This window comes from Haliaeetus leucocephalus, unplaced genomic scaffold, assembly GCF_000737465.1.
Source record: "Haliaeetus leucocephalus isolate CR32 unplaced genomic scaffold, Haliaeetus_leucocephalus-4.0 Scaffold262, whole genome shotgun sequence".
NCBI lineage: Eukaryota > Metazoa > Chordata > Aves > Accipitriformes > Accipitridae > Haliaeetus > Haliaeetus leucocephalus.
This window is the reverse complement of record NW_010972698.1, coordinates 4049391-4068394: the sequence shown is the minus strand read 5'-3', so window position 1 is coordinate 4068394 and position 19004 is coordinate 4049391. Positions and strand designations below refer to the sequence as shown.

At 39.9% G+C, this 19004-nt stretch overlaps 1 protein-coding gene across 1 annotated transcript in view; it reads left to right on the top strand.

Moving 5' to 3' along the window:
- NRK (Nik related kinase) overlaps nucleotides 1-9946 on the top strand; it is a 105131-nt gene extending 95185 nt beyond the window's left edge. Inside the window, exons 30-31 of the mRNA XM_010569138.1 lie at nucleotides 7791-7930; nucleotides 8777-9946. Of these exons, the coding sequence (XP_010567440.1) occupies nucleotides 7791-7930; nucleotides 8777-8860 (224 nt within the window). The 3' untranslated portion in view covers nucleotides 8861-9946. The remainder of the gene's footprint in view (nucleotides 1-7790; nucleotides 7931-8776) is intronic.
- Nucleotides 9947-19004: the final 9058 nt, after the last annotated feature.

Sequence of the window (19004 nt, the reverse complement as noted above, 5' to 3'; positions counted from 1 at the left end):
CCTTCCCTTCACTGAATAGCCCTATCTCCAATTTTCAGCCCATATTCAGAGCTACAGGATGTAATTAAAATGTATCAAGTCAATTCTCCTTTTTTCATAGGAATATCTAATGGTCTTTGAGATGTTGAAATTTTACATCCCCTCTGAATTAATGTTAGAAACACAATAAGAAATAATCAGTAATCAAAAAGCAATTACTCAGCCAGGGTAAGAAGAGTTCTAATGAGAAATATTGAATGTAATTGGAAGCCGCACTGAGGAATGCTATCTGAAGGAGACAGAAGCTTTCAAGAAGCATGTCATTATGGGACGTGCTTCCTTAGGCCTTAGTAAAAGTAGCAAGCTTACTTAACATGAACATTTTCTTCAAACTGTAATGTTTTACCCACCTTATGGTGTGCATATATGATGTATGATTTTCATAAATATTTAAACTCTCCTTTGTTTTCTCAACAAAACAAAGAACTCCTTTTTCCTGCCTTGGGAAGAAGCAATTTTAAAATCAGCTGCATGTATGTAAGTGTCCCGCCAGAGATTAACTCTGATCTCATGTTTAGTGCTTTTTAAACCACGGATGTTATTTGTAACTATTACAGGCTTTTCCAGTTGTATTATTCTTACTATATGCTATGTCCTAAAGAGTCACTGTTACTAGAGAGATAGTGTGTTTCGAAGACAGATGACACGTAAGGAACAAAGGGCTTTCTTACATCCTGCTTTTAGACAGGGGGATATTGCAAGAAGGGTCACATAGATCTATGACTCCTACTTGGAAATTTGCAGTTTGTGTCACAGGGCACTGATGGCTCTCAAAGCTTTTTCACTTAATCTAGATGGAGTTTGCAGGAATGCCTCAGAAGTGGACCAGAGAGAGCTTAAGTCCTTTTTCCTAATGTTGCTGAAAGTACTGAATCATCAAACTCACAGCTATGAGAGAGAGGCTTGTAAAGCATTCTTGTCGGCTGGAAATCAAACTGCCTTAACTTCAGTAAAAATTTCCTTGCGCATACCCAGCTGGCATTGAAGTGAATAAAGCTTCACCGCTTTGGACCGGCTGAATACGTGATCTTTTGTGCCAGTTAATTACTCTAATTTAAAACATCTTTCAGTATACATCTGGCTAGGCATGATATTCTCAATTTCTCAAGGTTGATTACTCCTTAATAGAAGAAATGCCATTTGGACATTCACCTTTCCACATGCTCATGCAGCTATTTCTCCTGTTCTTCAGCACACCACTATGATAATCATTTGCATGGAAAGCTCTCAGTACAAAATTGCCTAAGCATTTTTGTTGCAGTATTTTAGGGCAGTTAAATAGGAAGATTTTAGTGCAGTTAAATGGGAAGAGGATGGAGAAAGATGCTTCTGAGGGTGGCATCCTGTCTGGTGAATTTTAGTATATAGAAGTTAGGAGTCTTGTCTATGTGAATAGTTTAGATTTTCTCTGTAGTCAGTCTAGAGAAATGGGCACCACCAGATGGGAAGATGGTGCCCATCTAGGGACAGGGGGCTAGGACAGGTATAATGAAACATCCTGCTGAGGAAGGAGAGGGTGAGTTAGATGAAATGTTTCGGATGGTAAGGTTAGGAGAGCTGAGTAAACAGCTAGCTCTTTGTAGAACTTCTCCCAGTGCTCAGAAAGCAAGACTGTAGGTTTTCTCTGGAAGGAAAGGTGTCTGTCTCCATCCATCTGTCTCTTTTGTTGTTTATACTTCTGCAGATTCCACGGCTGAAGGGAGGCAGTCTCCAAACAGCCCCTCTCAGTTGTCATTTGAAAATTTTCCAATATGTTAGCTTGAGAACCCTTGCGTTTCTGCAGCACTTCTGGTATCTCAGAAATGGATTTCTTTGGAACAGAAACTGTCAATCCTTGTGATGTGGTACAAGATTAATTTGACTTCTGATTGGAATCACATTTCCACTAAAAACAAATTAACCCAACCTCTAACTCAACACACAACTCAAACTTTAAACAAAGAGCTCTGTTAACTATTATTTTAATAATTGTTTCCCACTAGCTCCTATTAATTTTCTTGATCCTTTGAAATTCTTGGCTCCAGACAAAAACGTTAACTATTACAAGAGAAGTGTGAGTAACTGTGTTATTTCCATGGTCAAACTTAGGGAGAACGTTTCCTAAGAGATCCCATTTTCCTGGAATTTCCAGACACATTTCAGACCTCCTAAAGTCTGTTATCATCTTATCCCCAAATTTTCACTCTGTGTTTCAGAGATAGAAGGGCCTTGTGTTAACCTCAGGGTGCTGTCTAGTTATCCTTTGCTCATTTCTTGATTTCTTTAAACAATTATTTTGAAAGAAAACTTTTGTAGTTGGTGAGAATATCTTGGCTACAAAAAAAAAGTTTGTATTATAATTGATGGATTTAGGGCAGGGAATCTAAATATAGCTTACTCTCATAGTCTTTAAGTTGGGACCTCTGTGACTGATCTGTTAAGAAGAAACTGGGGAGAGGAAACTCAAATCCTGTAGGAAATTAAAATTGTAGAAGTACTTTATCTATGTTTAATCTAACAGATATTTCACATATGTAGGGCTAAATACAAATATAGCTGTAATATTTTCTCTATATAAAACAGGATTGAAAAAGGGTTTAAGAAACATCAAGTTAATAAGATTTGGGAGCACTTTTGCCCTTTTGTGTGAGTAATGAATTATTTACAGTATGTAGTCTTAAAGGGTTGGCTCAAAACTGGATATTCCCAGCGTGGGGAACCAACAAAAGTCCTTATTTGCTTTGCCATGTACATACTAGAAGCAAAAAGGATGTTATGCAGAGAAACAGACATCATTGTCAAAAGGAGGTTGAATTACTGCCTCTGTGCTCTGTCAACATAGTCACCAGTTCTTGAAATAGTTGCTGTCCAGCTTGTGCTCAGAAAATGCCTGCTGGTATCTGAATGATTCTTGTTGGTCAGATCTCCTATGCACTTTTCCCCAGGAAACAGCAAAAAGCATCCAAACGAGCAAACCGTCACCCCAGATAGATACATTTTTGGGTTGGGCTATCAGTTCTACTGGAATAATTACAAAGGAGTGAGCAACAACCGAGAGCAGAGAAGCTTTGGAACAGAGATGCATAGAAACATACATATTTAGGAAAAAATAAAGATTTAGTCATAAATTTATTCCTAGCTTGCTTGGGGTGGTTAGGGAACTGTTTGTGTTAGCCCTTTGGCCAGTGCAATCTAACCAGAACATACAGCAGAAAACCACCTGCCTTCTATGGCCAATTTCTTAATTCGTCCACTTGTGACTGTATTCAGCCTTAGGTTTTTTTCCTTCTTGATTTTGACTCTCTAGCCTCTCTCACGTAGTAAAAGTTCTCCACAGCTGTGACTGGAGGAAGAAAAATACCCACTTCTATCCAGGTAACATAAACAATAGCAGTAAAACTATAACAGAATTGCACAAGAGAAGTTACAGACTGCTTCCTCAGTTTTTCTACCCAAAATTGCTTAAAACTTTGGGGGCAGTAACTTTTAAAGCATGGGCAACAGACAGAAGTACATGCAAGTAGCTCATGGGTCCCTAATCAGTGATCAGCAGCATGGCTGGAGAGCTCAAAGCTGGGTTTCAGTGGGAACAAGCTTTGCTACATCACAGAACACTTGGTACCTCTGTGGCTTATTTCCATTCCCAATCTTCAACATGTATTTCTCCCTTCCATTTGTCTAAAAAGTAAATAAATAAATATGCTTTCCCCATGAGTGGGGAACCAATAAAAGTCATGATTTCACAGAGGATATTGGGTTTGACTAAAAGGCCAAGGAAGGATTCTGTAGAAGTGTACTCAATTTTAAGATCTGTATGGTCTCTAATAGCCGGTATCTTTTACTGTCAGCAAAGTCATTGCTGGATATTCTCCTCCTAATGTTTGTGCCCAGCTGCATATTTGCCTGAAGCAATTTTCTCAAACATGTGTACAAAAGCAAAATTCAGTAGCTTTTTTGCATTGAATTTCACCTATGCACATACTGACTGAGTTCCAAAAAGGAATTCAGTAAAGCAGCGTACACTCTCTTTTACCCTGTGAAATGGAGTTTGATATCATGACTCGGGCACGCAAAAGTGGGTCAGTTGCCTGGGGAATTTTTGGAGTCTCCATCACTAGAGGTCTTAAAAGGTCAGGTTAGACAAACAACTGTCAGAAGTGATACTGATGTGGCACAGAGATACGGATGGAAGAGAAGGTGCGTTAAGGTCCTTTCCTGCCCTATTTCTGTAACACTAGTCAGAAAAGCCCAATTTTACGATATTTTGCTAAAAGCTGGTCTGATTCTGCTCTCAGGCAGAGGTCAATTGGGAATAACTGCGTAGGCAGTGATCCAAATTCAGTATACGAGATCAGAAAAGGGATTTTTGAAGGGAAAAAGTTTGAAAAAGAAAAGAAAGGTTAAGAAGGGAAGTGAGAATGTAGCAATACCTGGGTTGGGTGTACCAAATGCACTTGTCTCATTCAGACTGAGTATGCTACTGCTGTGAGACTAAGATCATTATCTCATATCAGTGACACTTCATAGAAGTTAATGGATCCAATATGGCTCAGTAAATTCTTTCTCCTTTCCTGTCTCCCTCAACTATTTCCCCTTGAAGTAGTCACTTCCCGGAATAGGGGCTCTACTCAACTTAATGTTAATACACAGTGTAAACAGGAAATACCAAGTCTTGCCCTGAGTTGAGAGCATTTCTAGTGCTTTCGTGATGTTAAGAAACTGATTTTGAGCTCACATTGCTATGCTAACTTTATGGCATATATTCTTTGATGTCCAGGGAGTAATGCTGGTGTAAGTGGTGTAACAAGAACCACAACTCATGCACAACTGTAGGTCTTTTAAGATATGCAGTAATCTGCGTGAAGCAGGGGAGCTTCAGGTAACTCTGAATAACTTTGTTCCAGTATGTTAATCAATATTGGCACATTGGTCTGAGTCAGTATGTGCCTCTTCTCCTGAGCTACTGTCCAAAGGACCAGAGTGGCTGTCGAAGTCTAGGGTTGCTACAAACCAGTACAATCTTGCATTGTGTGTAATATAAACACCCTCGTATGTTGTCAGGTGGAAGCATAGGATATTTTTATCTAAAGTTTGTTGAGGTGGAAAGTGGACTCAAAATAACTATTCCTACGTTGCTGCTCATGGTATAGGAGCTTTTGTTCCAGAATAAGACAACTTTATTCTGAGTATCTAATTTGCTCTCAGTTCATTTCACATGAAGCACCTGTAAGTGCTCCCACATGGGAAAATTATCAAGACTCCGTACTGACCTTTGAATTCACAGCCTGCTGTCCTCCAAATTAATTTCCATGTATAGATAAATCCTTATAACTAGACAACCCCACAAATGTTATAATGGGACCTTTGTGTTGGCATGTTATTCCACAGATGCAATTTGAGAAAGAACTTTTTGATTCTGCTACAAGAGTGAGTTTTTGTGCTACTTGGACTTCAGCTGAAATTTGCCATTGTCAGTTGACAAGTTCTCAGTATATTGGCTAGCCAGCAGAGCATCAGTGGCTGAGCTTGGTATATCTGTTTTATTATGTTCCTATTGTAATACTGCTTGGAGATCAGGTCTCTTCTGAACATGGCAGTAGTGGTCCAGTCATCGAGGGCTTTCTATCCGGATGACCTAGAGGTTGCAACAGACCCTCATTAAGCTGTTACTGAGAGCTGCAAGGATGCTATCAAATTGAAATCTGCCAAAGGCATGGATACAGCTGATACAGACATAGCATATTGACAACCTGAGCACAGATTTCATGTAGTGGAAAAGATAAGGAGACTTACGAGTGGATTAGGTCTTCGTTGCTGGACCTATGTGACCTATACTAAACAGCGCAGCTGTAGAATGCTTTCGTGCTCCTTATATATAGGCACTGGCCTTGCTGTCCCACCTCCCAGAACCCCAGTGTGCCTCTGTCTCTGTTGTGTTCAAAAGTGAAGTTTGAAAAGGTTAATGTGGTGTCAGTTGTTACAAAAAATAGCAAATGTCTAAGTATTGTTTCATTTTTATCTTCTTCACTTTGTGTGGTCTGCGCCTACCTTTTTAGATACTAACTGCACATTGCATGGGTGGTGCCCTGGTACTGCTGCAGTGATTCAGAAATGTTAACGATAGTCATCCTCGTAGCCTACAGCAGTAGCGCCCTGTTGTACAGCCTAGGAACTGAAGCGTAAAGAAACGATTTTAAAATGTATGGATTTCAGGTGTTTGATTTTTAGAAAATACCCCTTCCCCCCTTCTCTTCTCCTGCTTATCCTCAGTTGCTCGCTGCTGTTTTGCTTTTCTAACAGAATGGTTTCTTCCCCTTTCCACGGGACTGGGATACTGGGAAAGCATTTTCTTGCTCTCAGCTTTAGTGGCAGGGAAGCCCTCAGTGTGCACAAAGAATAACTGAAAGGAAAGTATACTAAACAGATTTAGGGGAAATTTGTAGACTTTAAGGGAACTAAAATCCCAACATTGTAGCCAAAACACACATGTTTCCAAGGAGGTCTAATTTTCATACACTTGTTCTGACAAGAATTATAAAGCAATGATTCCAAGTTAATATTATATCAACAACTGCTAGAAGGAGGATATAGTGGCTCAGCCACATTGCTTTTATTTTCTGCTGTCCTTCTAAAGTAGGATCACAGGCTGTTGCTTCGTAGATCAGTGTGTACTGAAAGTTTAACTTTTGGACAAAAATCTAAATGAACATGGAAGGTTTAAAGAAAGAGACTTGCTCGCAGTAGTAATGTAGGGCAGGCAAGCACCATCCACTGAAGCTAAAACCCAGTCAAATGCCCATGTTCCCTCCACATCATTTCAGAGCACCAGAATTCTCAGACTAATGAAATAACAGTTCATGGTTCAGCAAGAAGGACAGTTTCTGAGCATTGACTATCAGTAGAGCCTAACTAATGTGGTTTTACCTTGGAAGCCCATACATGCACTAATCAGAGCGCTTTCATTGAAACTGTGCCTAATTTGAAATCTGTGGTGTTAACTCCTTCATCACTATTCCAATTTCTCATCTAATTGCCAGATTTAAAGGGAGTAACATAATAGGCTTCCACAGTGCTGGAGTATCTTCCTTTGGTTTTGGAGATACTTCCCATAACCAGTTATGGGAAGACAATAGCTAAGGACACCAAATTAATCATGCCATAGTCTCAGATTCAAAAGTATTTAGGCTTCAGACTAAGCTAAACTCCATAGTAAATACAAACCCAACTTCCTAATGGACGGGTATAGAGAAGACAGAGTCAAGGCTTTTCTTGTACCCATTTTGCCTCTCATCCTTTCACTGTACATGTCCAAATTGCACCAAGAGAAATTCCAATTAGGTATTAGGAAGAAATTTTTAACCTTGAAAGTAGTGAGGCATTGCAGCAGGGGCTCAGAGAGATTGTGAAATATCCATCAAAACATGTCTGCACAAGGTCCCGAGTAACGCTGTCTAATTTAACCCTGCTTTGGGAGTGGGGGTTAAACGAGAGGTTTCCTCCAACCTTTTGTGATTCTAAAACATACAATAGTAGCATACTTAAGATTTATGTCTGGAGTCCAAAATAAGTCTGAGAGGAGAAACTGAAATTTAGTTACTGTTCCCAAGGCTTTTTGTGTAAACTTAAAATACAAATAATTCAGAATGTATTGTTACCAAAGAGAAATGCTTCAGATCCACATTGACATAAATGAGGCAAGAATCAGTCTTTCAGCTGTTAAATAGTATCAAATCTTCCTTTTTTTTTTTTTTTTTTTTTTTTTTTCCTTTTAGCTTACCTTCAATCTAATCAGGTCATGGGCTGGGGAGAGAAGGCGATTGAACTACGCTCTGTGGAAACAGGAAATCTGGAAGGAGTATTTATGCACAAGAAAGCACAGAAGCTAAAATTTCTATGTGAAAGAAATGACAAGGTACAGAGGTGACTACACTGTGGTGATTTAGCAAAAATGAGCTATAGTTGACTGTGACACTAAGACCATTTCATTTTTGTAACTTGGTTTTTACATTGGTTATTTCTTACCTTAGTATCACTTCCCTGTTCAAAGTAAATGTAGTCAGTGACCCACCGAGGACTCACTATGGATATACTTTCACACCACCCTACTTTAGCCAGCTCTCTTATAACTCCTGTTCCACCCAGCCTTAACTGATAGCAGAGGTGATAACAAATACAGACATTGCTAACTGGCCAGACTGTAGCACAACAGGTATAGTGGGGAGGGCTAGTGAGTCAGCCCTGATAATGCCCAGCTACAGGATTGCCTCTCCTGGACTACTGAAATTACAGGCAATTCAGAGCAGGCATCATGGAAAAAAAACCCAAAAACCCCAAAACCCAATGCTCTTAATATTTGAGATATTGCAGGCAGTAGAGCATGGATAATCAAGTATGATTTGTTGCATACAGCAGTTCTTGATAAATGTTCTGTGAAACCTGCTTAGTCCCACTGACTTATTTAGAAAACTGGGGCCCCAAAACTGTTTATATTTAATTAATTGTTTTTAAATGTTCTCTTGTGTCTTTCCAAATAGGAAAAGAAGTATACCAAAAAATACATCCCAGTTGTACCACAAGCACAGTTTCTCTTTAAAAAGTTTCTCATGAGACTCAAATTGAATTGTGATATAGATATAGATATCTATATCTATATCTTCTTGTATTTGGGACTGTGGCATTCTCTCAGATATCCTGTATGGGTAAAAATATTCTTATAAATGTAAACTAACAGTAGCATTTTTTTTTTTCTTCTTTCAAGGTGTTCTTTGCATCTGTACAGTCAGGAGGCAGCAGTCAAATATACTTTATGACTCTTGGTCAAAATGTACTATTCAACTGGTAAATCACATCAAAATGAAGGATGCTTTGAAATGGCCTGTAGGTAGCAGTGTAAAATGCTTGGAGGTAATATACACAAATTTGCACTTTTTACCTACAAAAATTTTGTCATTATTAACTTACGAAAATTTATATTCTTTCAGTTTGGAAAGAATTCCATTTTCCTGTCAAAGTGTTGCAAACACGTTTAGTTTGTCTTCCAAAATATGTTGCAAACCAAGATTGTATTCGGAGTGTTAGGAGAGAACAACTTTAATGAAGAATGTAGCCAATATAAGAAGCTCCTGTACTCTGAAAAGTGTAGTTTCATTTTCACAGATGATGTACTGTTGTTATCGTGAACTGAAGTCTCTTTCTTTTTTGGACAGCAACATCTGTAGGTGAGAAAAACACAAACAAGTTGGGTGACAAATCGGAATCTACTTTCTTTTGAACTGGGTTTTGGCTTGTTTTGCATTTTAACCAAGCTGTTACTGTTTCACCAGGACTCACTTGTCCAAGTCCTATAATCAGTGAAAGAGCAACTGTTCATGCTGGGGCCTAACGCAGATCGGCACACTTGAGGGATCGTATCCCGTGCGAGGCAGACAGGCGCGCTTCACTGCAGAGCTCTGAAAGCAACTACTTCTAGCCATGTACCCCATCTGGTAGATTTTACAAAACGCGGGGGACAGACTTCATGTTTCTCTCAGGGCTGGATGCCTGAGCCCGTAGACACAGTTACTGTAGAATGTATTTGTAAAAATAGTTTTTAAATAGTAGTTTGTCAAAATCATATATGCGTAAAGCATTACGGACCTGAACCTGTAACTTTCATTCAGACACGGGACCCACACTCGTATGAGTTGATTTAAAGGCACTACCCATGTATATAAGGGCACAGGATCAGGCACCTTCTCCTCTTCCCTTCTTGCTCTTTTGGCATCAAGTCTTCGTTTCTTTGTGTGTAAATATAATCTTTCCACAATGGATGTTAAGATTAACAAATATATTCTTAGTATAGTTATGAAAATATCCAAAGAGTTAATCTATTATAAATAGAAAATATAAATAATTTCAGGTGCTTTCTATGCTAATTACATCTAAATAAAGCTGCATCCACTAGCGTTATTGGTGCCAGTGTTTCTGCATAAACTCTGTTCTCAGGGGCTTGTAACTTGGCCATAAAACTATACAGATATAATATATATATACACTATATATAATCATATACTATGATTAAATTGTAGGGTTTAATGCAATCCTTATTTAGCTGATTTTTGGATGTGCTTTGAAAATGTAAAGCATCAAATGTAATACAAAAGAGTCATTCCAGACCTGATACATTATGGATGACGCTGTAGGCAAAAGTGAAATCGCTAGCTACAGTGTTTGAAAATAGATGTTCTTTACTTGAAATATGTGATACTGAAAGGTGCAGGGAAAGTGTGTTGGAATATCTGGTTGTCTACCTCAAGGATGATGATTCAAAGTTGACTAAGAAGGGGAGAAATAAGGTTGTTAAAACTGGTAGCTGTTTTGTACAGTATGTCAGGTTAAGTTAAGTGTTAGCAGTCATGCTGTGACTGACAGGTGCTCAAATTGCAACCATCAGCTCCAGAACTGGTATGCTTGTGTATGTCAGCAGAGAATCAAACTAGGGGCTAATCACCCTTCCCCCCTTCCCTGTGCTGGCACCTCAACTGCCGCAGGCAGATCAGAGATGCCTTCACTGTTGCTGTCTGTGTTCTTTGGCTATGTGGAGGACTGCACTTTCCAAAGTTAATAACCTAGCACTTTTCACAAGCACTAGCTTATCTCAAAATGTATAGTGTTTTTTATGAAGTATTTTCATTTTAAATGTTTTAACTTACAGGAAAATAAGCCTAAGGCCATACTAAAAAATCCATGCAGTTAAATACTCAAAGTGGTTCTTAATGTATGCAAGTAATCAGCTTGTGTGCAGACTTAAAATCTGAATGGTATACTGTGCTTGGGCAGAGCTGTGTGAAAACAGGAGGTCTCTGTCTATTTCTAGTAATGTTCCTACCTGTTGCCAATGCTAGGACTGGGGCAAATGAGAAAAACATGGCTTGGCTCCCTATGCTACTGAACGGTAGGCTTGTTTTGTTCAACTTTCACCAAAAAAAACCAACCCAAACAAACCCAAACCCATAACAGAAACAGAGATGAAAGTTACAATTATGGGCAAAAAATAATTTGCAGACAATCAGAAATACAACTTCCTTGCTTTTGACTTAAAATAAAAAGTCTAAGAGACTGTGAAGAAAGAACAGCTTTCATTTTGTACCCAGTAGGTGTGCAAAACTTGCTTGCAAAACTGCCCGTGCTATAAGCCATCAGTGATCCAGGCTGCCCTATAATATTTTTTTAAAGTGTGCTTATCTCAGCAGCCTCTGCATTACATGGGATGCATGGGAATTTTTTCCCTCTCCCATTTTGGTGTCAACAGGTAGGAGGCAGATTTTTCCTGATGCTAGGCACTAGTTAAAAAGAATTTAGCAGAGAACAGTGGGAATTTAGAACAACCCATATCAACAGATGAAAGAAGCAAATGGGATCAAACTTGTTTAATGTTATTGTAACAGAAAAGCGTGACAGTAAGTTGACACACTGTGAAGATGTTTAGCTCCATACCAGGAGAGGAAAAAAATGCAGCAACTTCAAGAGAGGCAATATGCACTATTACATTGAGATTTTAATTTTTCATTCTGTTTCCTTCTATTAGCTCTCTTTTCTTTCCAGCTATGATTCAAGGCAGTGGGTTGGATTTTCATCTGTCACTTTGCATGTAAAACCATTGGAATTATTGGGGTTATATCCATGTGTAAATACGGAAAGAACGAGGCCCTTGGAGGTGAATGCTTTCAAAGGATTTAGAAGTAGTATTGCAAATAGTGATAGCAACTGGATGCAACAAGGAGAAGATGGTGGCATTTTCTCTTTATCAAGAGAAGATGAGCAAGAGCCTGGAGAAGTTGAGAAGAGTAACAGAAGAGAGTGGAAGTGACTGAAGAGGAGGGAAAAGTTGAAGAAAATAAATAGGAGTAGCCAAAGAGGAGGGAGTGGATGTCTGGAGTAGTGTATTGCTGTAGGAGGAATAATAAAAGGTTAAGAGATGTTAAGGAAAAGAAAGTAACCAAAGAAATGGAAAGGTATCTAGAGTGACGGGGTGGTCTGAACACTGAATGAGAGAGTGTTCCGAACAACTGTTCAGCTCAAAGCAAAAGTTCAAAGGCTGGAAGAAAAAATTTAATTCCAGAGACCCAAGTTTATCCTGACATAAATTTAACTATGCAAAATGTGTATCAGATTTGTAATTTCATTTTGTGAGGTGTTTCTCTAGCTGTACCCCTTCGCTAACTTTTAAAACCAAGGAGTGAACTGCTTAACAATGTGTTTTTCTAGTGATGTCACTGATGTGAACAAATGCTGTAGGGGCAGAAGGGCAGAATGTTAAGGATCCATGTCAGTAATCCTTTGGTACATGCAGTATCCCAATGGCAGGTGGTGCTCCTAATGTTACATTTGCCAAACAAGATTGCGTTAATACTGCAGCAAGGTAGTATTGTATGTGCCTGCTTTCATTTTAGGAATGGCAAACTCTATTCTGCAGCCTGAACCTTGACACATGACTTTAAAACCTGGGAACAATGCAAGCTATGTACTGTACTTAATGTATTGTTCCCTAATGTTGAAATTGTACAACTGAAACAGTAATAAAAAATACTTTGAAAATCAAAACTAGTATCGTGCTTGTAAAAGTCTGTTATATTGGCATAAGCTATTGTAAAAATAATAGAAAGCTTTGTTATTGTTTTCCAAATCGAGTCAGTATCTCTAGGGAAACATCTACATCTGCCTACAGAGACAATATGAATGTATTTCCTTGCAGTGGATAGAGATGTTGAGGTGATGGTGTGAGAGTTCAGCCTAGACAGACAGAGTACTAGTAAGGCTGACAGCTGGCACTGTGCTGTGCGTGCTGCTCATGAGCTTCACAAGTGAAATTCTGTGCTTCCACCTTTCTTTTTACACAAACACCCAGTGGGATGAAGGCAGTGGAACTAGAGCAAAATGCAGTCGTTGACACTAGAAGAACTGGCTTTTATGCATGTGTATCAGCCCGAATGCCAGGTTAGCCCAATTAACTTTTTTCTCAGGTATGCTCATGCAGTTTTTGTTGCCACCTATAAAATTTATTGCTATATATAATGTGAGGTGTGACAGCACATTGTAGCTGTACCACTTAAGAATTAGGAAATATGCCATTTATGCCAGTGTTGGGAGCTGGAAAGGGTGAGGGCATGAGGCAAAATTTCTCTTAATTATTTAAAATGAAGATTATCTTTCATCAATGTTGTATCTCTTTTAAGCTAGCAGAGCATGTTCTTTCCAGCATTTGATGTATGGACTGGGATCTGTATTATAAGTTTAAAGATACCATGGTTGCTTGATTGGGTAGATAGATAGCTTAGTTTTGCCAGTCATTATTGGTCTTTCCACCAAAAATTATTCCTAAGCTTCAGTAATACAGTAGACCTGGATTATTCCACACCAGTTACTTCAAGTGAGTTTCACTCCCCAGCACAAGAGGAAATATATCAGGCTTCAGTTCCAGTACAATTCTGTTGGACAGGAGGTTTTCTCTCCTTTTTATTTGCTTACCTCCTTTAAAATCAGGAATAATTGTAGTAAGTAGAAAAGAGCAAGAATTCTGGCTTCCTGCTTCACCTGTGAGTCAGTTCTGCACCAGTGACTCTGCTATAAAAAAAACCTACAGTGATTCATATATGCATTATTAGTGGATTGGGAGATGTCATTAATGTTGTGGAAAAAACTTAGCAAGAAATAAAAAGTACTGTTTTGCAGAATGAGCATGAAAAATCTTGTACCCAGCCCCATATATACATGAAAAGAACTGCAGGTGAGGATCCAAGGGTTTACTCTTCTGAGGTGATCCTTTGTTGTTTTCTGACTGTAGATGTGTGGTACCTTGACGTAGTAACATGTACAGTGAGAAGCGCTGATCTTCTTAAGACCCTGTTTTTTCCCTTGCTTCTAATATTGTCAGATTTTTCAGAGCAGGCTACAGTTTCCATCTTCTGTATCAACTATTACCAGTTCATTTTTTTTACCGCTTAACTTTAGCGAAGATGGTTCTACACTTTCCAGGAAAAATGCTAGGGACAGTATTTGTCTTGTCCATGTTTGTTTTTACAGAAAGACAGAAACAAACTTCTCCCATCACAAAAAAACCCAGACAGATAAGCAAACTGGCAGGCTTTTCTATTAAAAAAAAGTTTCAAGAACCAGAATTTGAGAAGTGGTAAGCAAGCTGGTCTTTGTACCTTTTTCCATTTCTGTGAAAAGAGAAGCTCCTTTGCCATCCCCATTAAGACTTCTCCATTTTTGGCCAAGTTAAAAATATATGCTCACGTGCTCAATATAACCTCTTACAAAAGCCCATCTCCCAGATTTGTGGCAGGCAAGCTGCTCCAGCCGGAATGGCCGGCTCATAAAAAGTTTCCCTGCAGTTGCAGTTCTGGGCTCAGACCACATAGCCCAGCCAAAAAACAGCACTCAAGGTGGTGTGAGAAAGGAGACTATAGTTGTTGAAATCTGAACCAGTGACACCGGATAGAAGTCTGCAGGCAAAGTAAAACTGGATAAAATGCCCAGAGATGAGAGCAAATAAAGGCAATTCCAATCTAACCTGCAATTACTAGGTCTGGGGGTTGATCTACCCTGTCTAGACTAGTACTAAAACATTATTTGTATTTTTATCCGATACATATACTAAGCTTGATCCCTATGGCAGGTACTATAAGGAATGTCAGAGGAAGCATTGCATGGTCTAGTAACTAAAATCGTCTCCCACACCACTCGCTCATTGGCATTGACTGACATGCAGGTAGGCAGCACACCCATTTAATCAGTGGTGTGCCAGCAATCAAGAGTAGTCATCTCATCCTACCCTTAAATATAGGAATATTCTGTGGCAAATATTGACTAAACAAAAAGCAAACTGGGCCTAACTAAGGCACTCATTTGTGTTACTAAGTAAAATTCAACTTATTTAAAATAAGTCTTTCTCTGATCATCCTTGTTAATGATCCTTTCCTGCTGCCCATCCCGAGTTGTTCAATTAAAATAGTATTAAGAAAACAGAAGGTTGCAAATTGCTAGAAACTGAATGCACTTGGAGACACAGGAGCATCTATCCATGTACTGATTCATCTGATACTGCTTCTGGCATACAAGCAAATCATGGAAGAGGTGCATACTGGACTCGAGAACAACTTTCTGATGTCAACAGGCAAGACCAGGCCTCAACTTGCCCTTTAAGGTAGCAGCCAGGATCGAGCTAATACATAATTTATGTAGTCCCCCTCCTCCTCCACACACACTTAATTCCAGCCCTATATACTTCTAAGTCCGCATCTTTTTTGTGCTGTATATTCTGTAAGGTGCTGCACAAAATGAGCGTATCAGTGCCAAAAGGCAATAGGGAGGTGGCCACTAGATTTTATGCAACATAAGAAAGCAAACATTTATTTAGAATCTGCATGGTAGCAAAAAAAAAAAGCCGGGAGGGGGAGGCATAAATTAGCAGGCGCTAATAAGAAACATACAGAATTCCTCTCTCCCTGGCAGAAACTGCCCTACCTTAAGAACCCCTCAAACGTAGTGTGACTTGACAATAGAATTGCCCTGATGAAGTATTAGCCACGTTGCACCTAAAGGCATAAATAAAACAGTTTATATCTCACCATCACAAAACACACTTTTACAAACGAAACAGTGCCAGTCCAAAGTGAAAGCATTTGGGGTTCTGTCTCATAATAGGAAAAACTAAAATATCTTTTTGAATTTACAACTATTTGCCAAACAGCAGAGCTAGGCAGGAACATACAGCTACACATACACACAGTGCAAGTTACATAGTCTATCAAACAAACTGTAAATAGCTTTTTATTATCTATTGCTATTGGAGCTCAAATGAAATGGCATTTTAATTTTAGATTTGTTTTACATTTAAGAGTAGTTTTTTTCATGGTACCAAATTGCTCTGGAATAAAATTGTTTCTCCAAAGACCATCTTACAAGTTCAGTTCCAGTTTAGACAGCTGTATTTAATTTAAATGAAACATGAGCAAACCTGCAATCTATATAAAAGACTTCTATAGATTCTAAAACCTGTGCAATAAATCAAGGTTCCACATAAGAAAAGTGTAAGAGATCTTCCTGCTGGTAGCCCACCACTTTCTTAAACTGCTCTTCAAAGTGCATAGAGCTGATTAAAGGGCAAGAGGATGTCTGCTGAGTAATCGCCTCAAATGTTATTTTAGCATTATTTAATCGCTTCCTGTTATTTTCTAGGTTGGTTTAACAAAAGCACCTAGGAGATAATGGTGAAATGTATGAGAAAGGCTTTGCCATTTTTGTCCTCAAAATACTTTCTGGCGAACAACTGTGTTATACAGTAAGCTTTATGATCTTGAACAATAGCTTTTTTTTTTCTCTTTAATCTACAGCATCACCTTTTATTCTTTTGTGCCTTTCATTTCTCCAACATACATTAAATGTCACGTTTAACAGAAGTAATAACGTCCTCCTACTCAGCATGGCCCATTCCTCACTGGCATTGCTACAGTGGCTAACTGCTGTTTTTCTTAGGGTGTGTTTTACGTAAAAACTGAGATACCTGGCTGCTAATTATGTCCGAGAATTTGAGACTATGAATTGATTCACCAGAGGTCGACACTGGTACGGTTCAGCACACTTAGTTGTAGGTATATGAAAAATCATATTGTCTTCGATGAGCTTCTTACACGCCCCGATGGAACAAGCTCAACATAACACACTGTGAGCTCTCAGTTTTCGTGATTCTGATAGCCATCTGCTGATGGCTCATCACCATACGTTACTGATTCTCCAAGTGTTTCTGAGCTTCTAGTTTCTAATACAATCACATCCACCCCACTGGTCAGGTATAGTAGGGAAATTGCATCTAGAGGAACTCGCAGATACAAGCAGTCATGAAAACATGCTGTTGACGTGCTGTCAGCAAAAGCGATCTACCCTGTTGCAGTTTTGAAATCGGTATGTTAGCTAGACCTCTGCTGGTGAGAAAGAAGGTAACAGGAACAAGTTCCTAAGAGAGGGAACTATCTTGTATTTGAAACTGCAATGCATACAAATTTATCCCAAATTATGAAGTATTAACTCTACTGTTGGTCCATATCAATCCGTTATCACTCCACAAAAGCTACAGCTTCATAGTTTTCACGACTGGAACCACAGTGACTTACAAGAATAAAAAATCCTGACCACAGATGTAACATGTAACAATTACCTCTGCTACAAATAAAACACCTTTCTTCTGCAAGTTGTATCAGGAGCACAGGCAAAAGTGGAGAGAAGCTGGAAGCAGTTCACAGATCTCCTCATTATACCTACAGATTCATTTAATAGCCGAAAAAAGTCTACACCACAGCTCTCCGGGTAAGCCTTGTATGTGATGTGAAATCACATCCTGTGCAACCTCAGTAAAAAGGTGTTTGGGTCATGTTCATTTTTTTTAAATCGTAAATACCATTTTATTGGTCCACACAACAGATCATGTGTTTACTGGGAAAAAAAAGACACCACACTGAAGTTTTACTCAATACTTCGGCTTCAACATAAGCATCAAGAATGATTGATTGGTGTTTTTTTTTATTTTCTCACCAAGGAGTGCACTGTTACATAATTCCATAAACTCATACCATTTCTAGGGCAGTCTAAAGGCCAGAAAAGGCTTGGGTTTTATACTCCCTCATCTGGTTTTTCACTCTGTTTTAAATGGTTCAAGCAACAGGTTTTCCAGTTTCCCTAAGGCAAAAGCAGTAGACTAAGAATACAATCATACTCAAGCTGTGAGCTTAGAGAACTGCTTCTGGCCCTGCACATGAAGCAGCTCTGCCTAAGCTGCAGCCCCACTTTGGTCTTGTGGATTTCCAAAGGCTATCATCTGGACCGGTGACACTGTAAGTACTGGAAACTGCTTCTCTTCTTCCTCTTCCTGCCCCTTTATCTTTACTACTTTCTCCTCACTCTGTCCCACTGCTTTATAGTCTCATGTTTCCCCTGATAGAAAAAATACATACATTAGCAAGTGCTAATAAACTATTAAGCGTGAAGTTCCTAATCCCCAGAAGTTCTATTAATATCATAATTAATTATGATAATGGTATCATAAAGAAGAATAGGATGATCAAGATAGTAGCAGTGGGATGAGAATCAGTAATAAAATAAAGTAAGGTCACACGCTTAGGGACCACTAGTAAGAATTTCACCTAATAGGTGGAAACTCAACCATTGCTGTTGGAAACAACAAAGGAGAAAGACCCAGGAGGCTTCTTCAGTGGCAGGATGATTATGATTACCAGCGCACTGCAACGATCAAAAAAGGTAAATACAGTTTTAGGAGCTGGCGCGAGACACTTCCATTGCAACGAGGCACGCGTTCATCCTGAGGTAGAAGCAACAAGGATTCTTATGCATCCACTTAAAACGGAATCGGGAACAGGTGCAGCAAAAAGTCCCTAACGGGACGCAGGGAATAAAGTTATGCCGTTTGTTATGCAGGAGGCCGGCCGCCCCGGCCGCCCTGCCGTGTCCTGCCCGGCCCTACCGACGACGACCCGGGGGGGCACCCGGCCACCGCACCTCAGGGAGAAGACGAGGGCGGGCAGCAGGTCAGCACCGGGGCGGACGTACAAAGGACCCTTCCGTGCCGCTTGCTCACGACCGAGCAGTGCCGGCCTACCGGGGGAACGAGCCCTGGGGTACCGGGGGAGGATGTCTGTGTGGGGGCGTAGGGTGTGGTGCCGCCCAACCCCTCAGAAACCCCTTCTCTCTGCCGCCACCCGGCCTTTTATTACCGCGGCTGCTCCTCCCACCGCTTCTGCGGGCCTCGGCTTCCTCCCCCCAGCCCCAGCCGAGCGCGCTCCTTCCCTTGTCTCCACACCGCCACCGCTGCCTTCCTGTCACTGCTTCCCGCCCGCCGCCGCCGCCGCGCGCAACGGTCCGCCGGCTCCACCCCTCCCCCCCTCTGCGACCGTTGGGAGTTTTGAACGGAACGGGCCGAGGCGCGCGCGCGC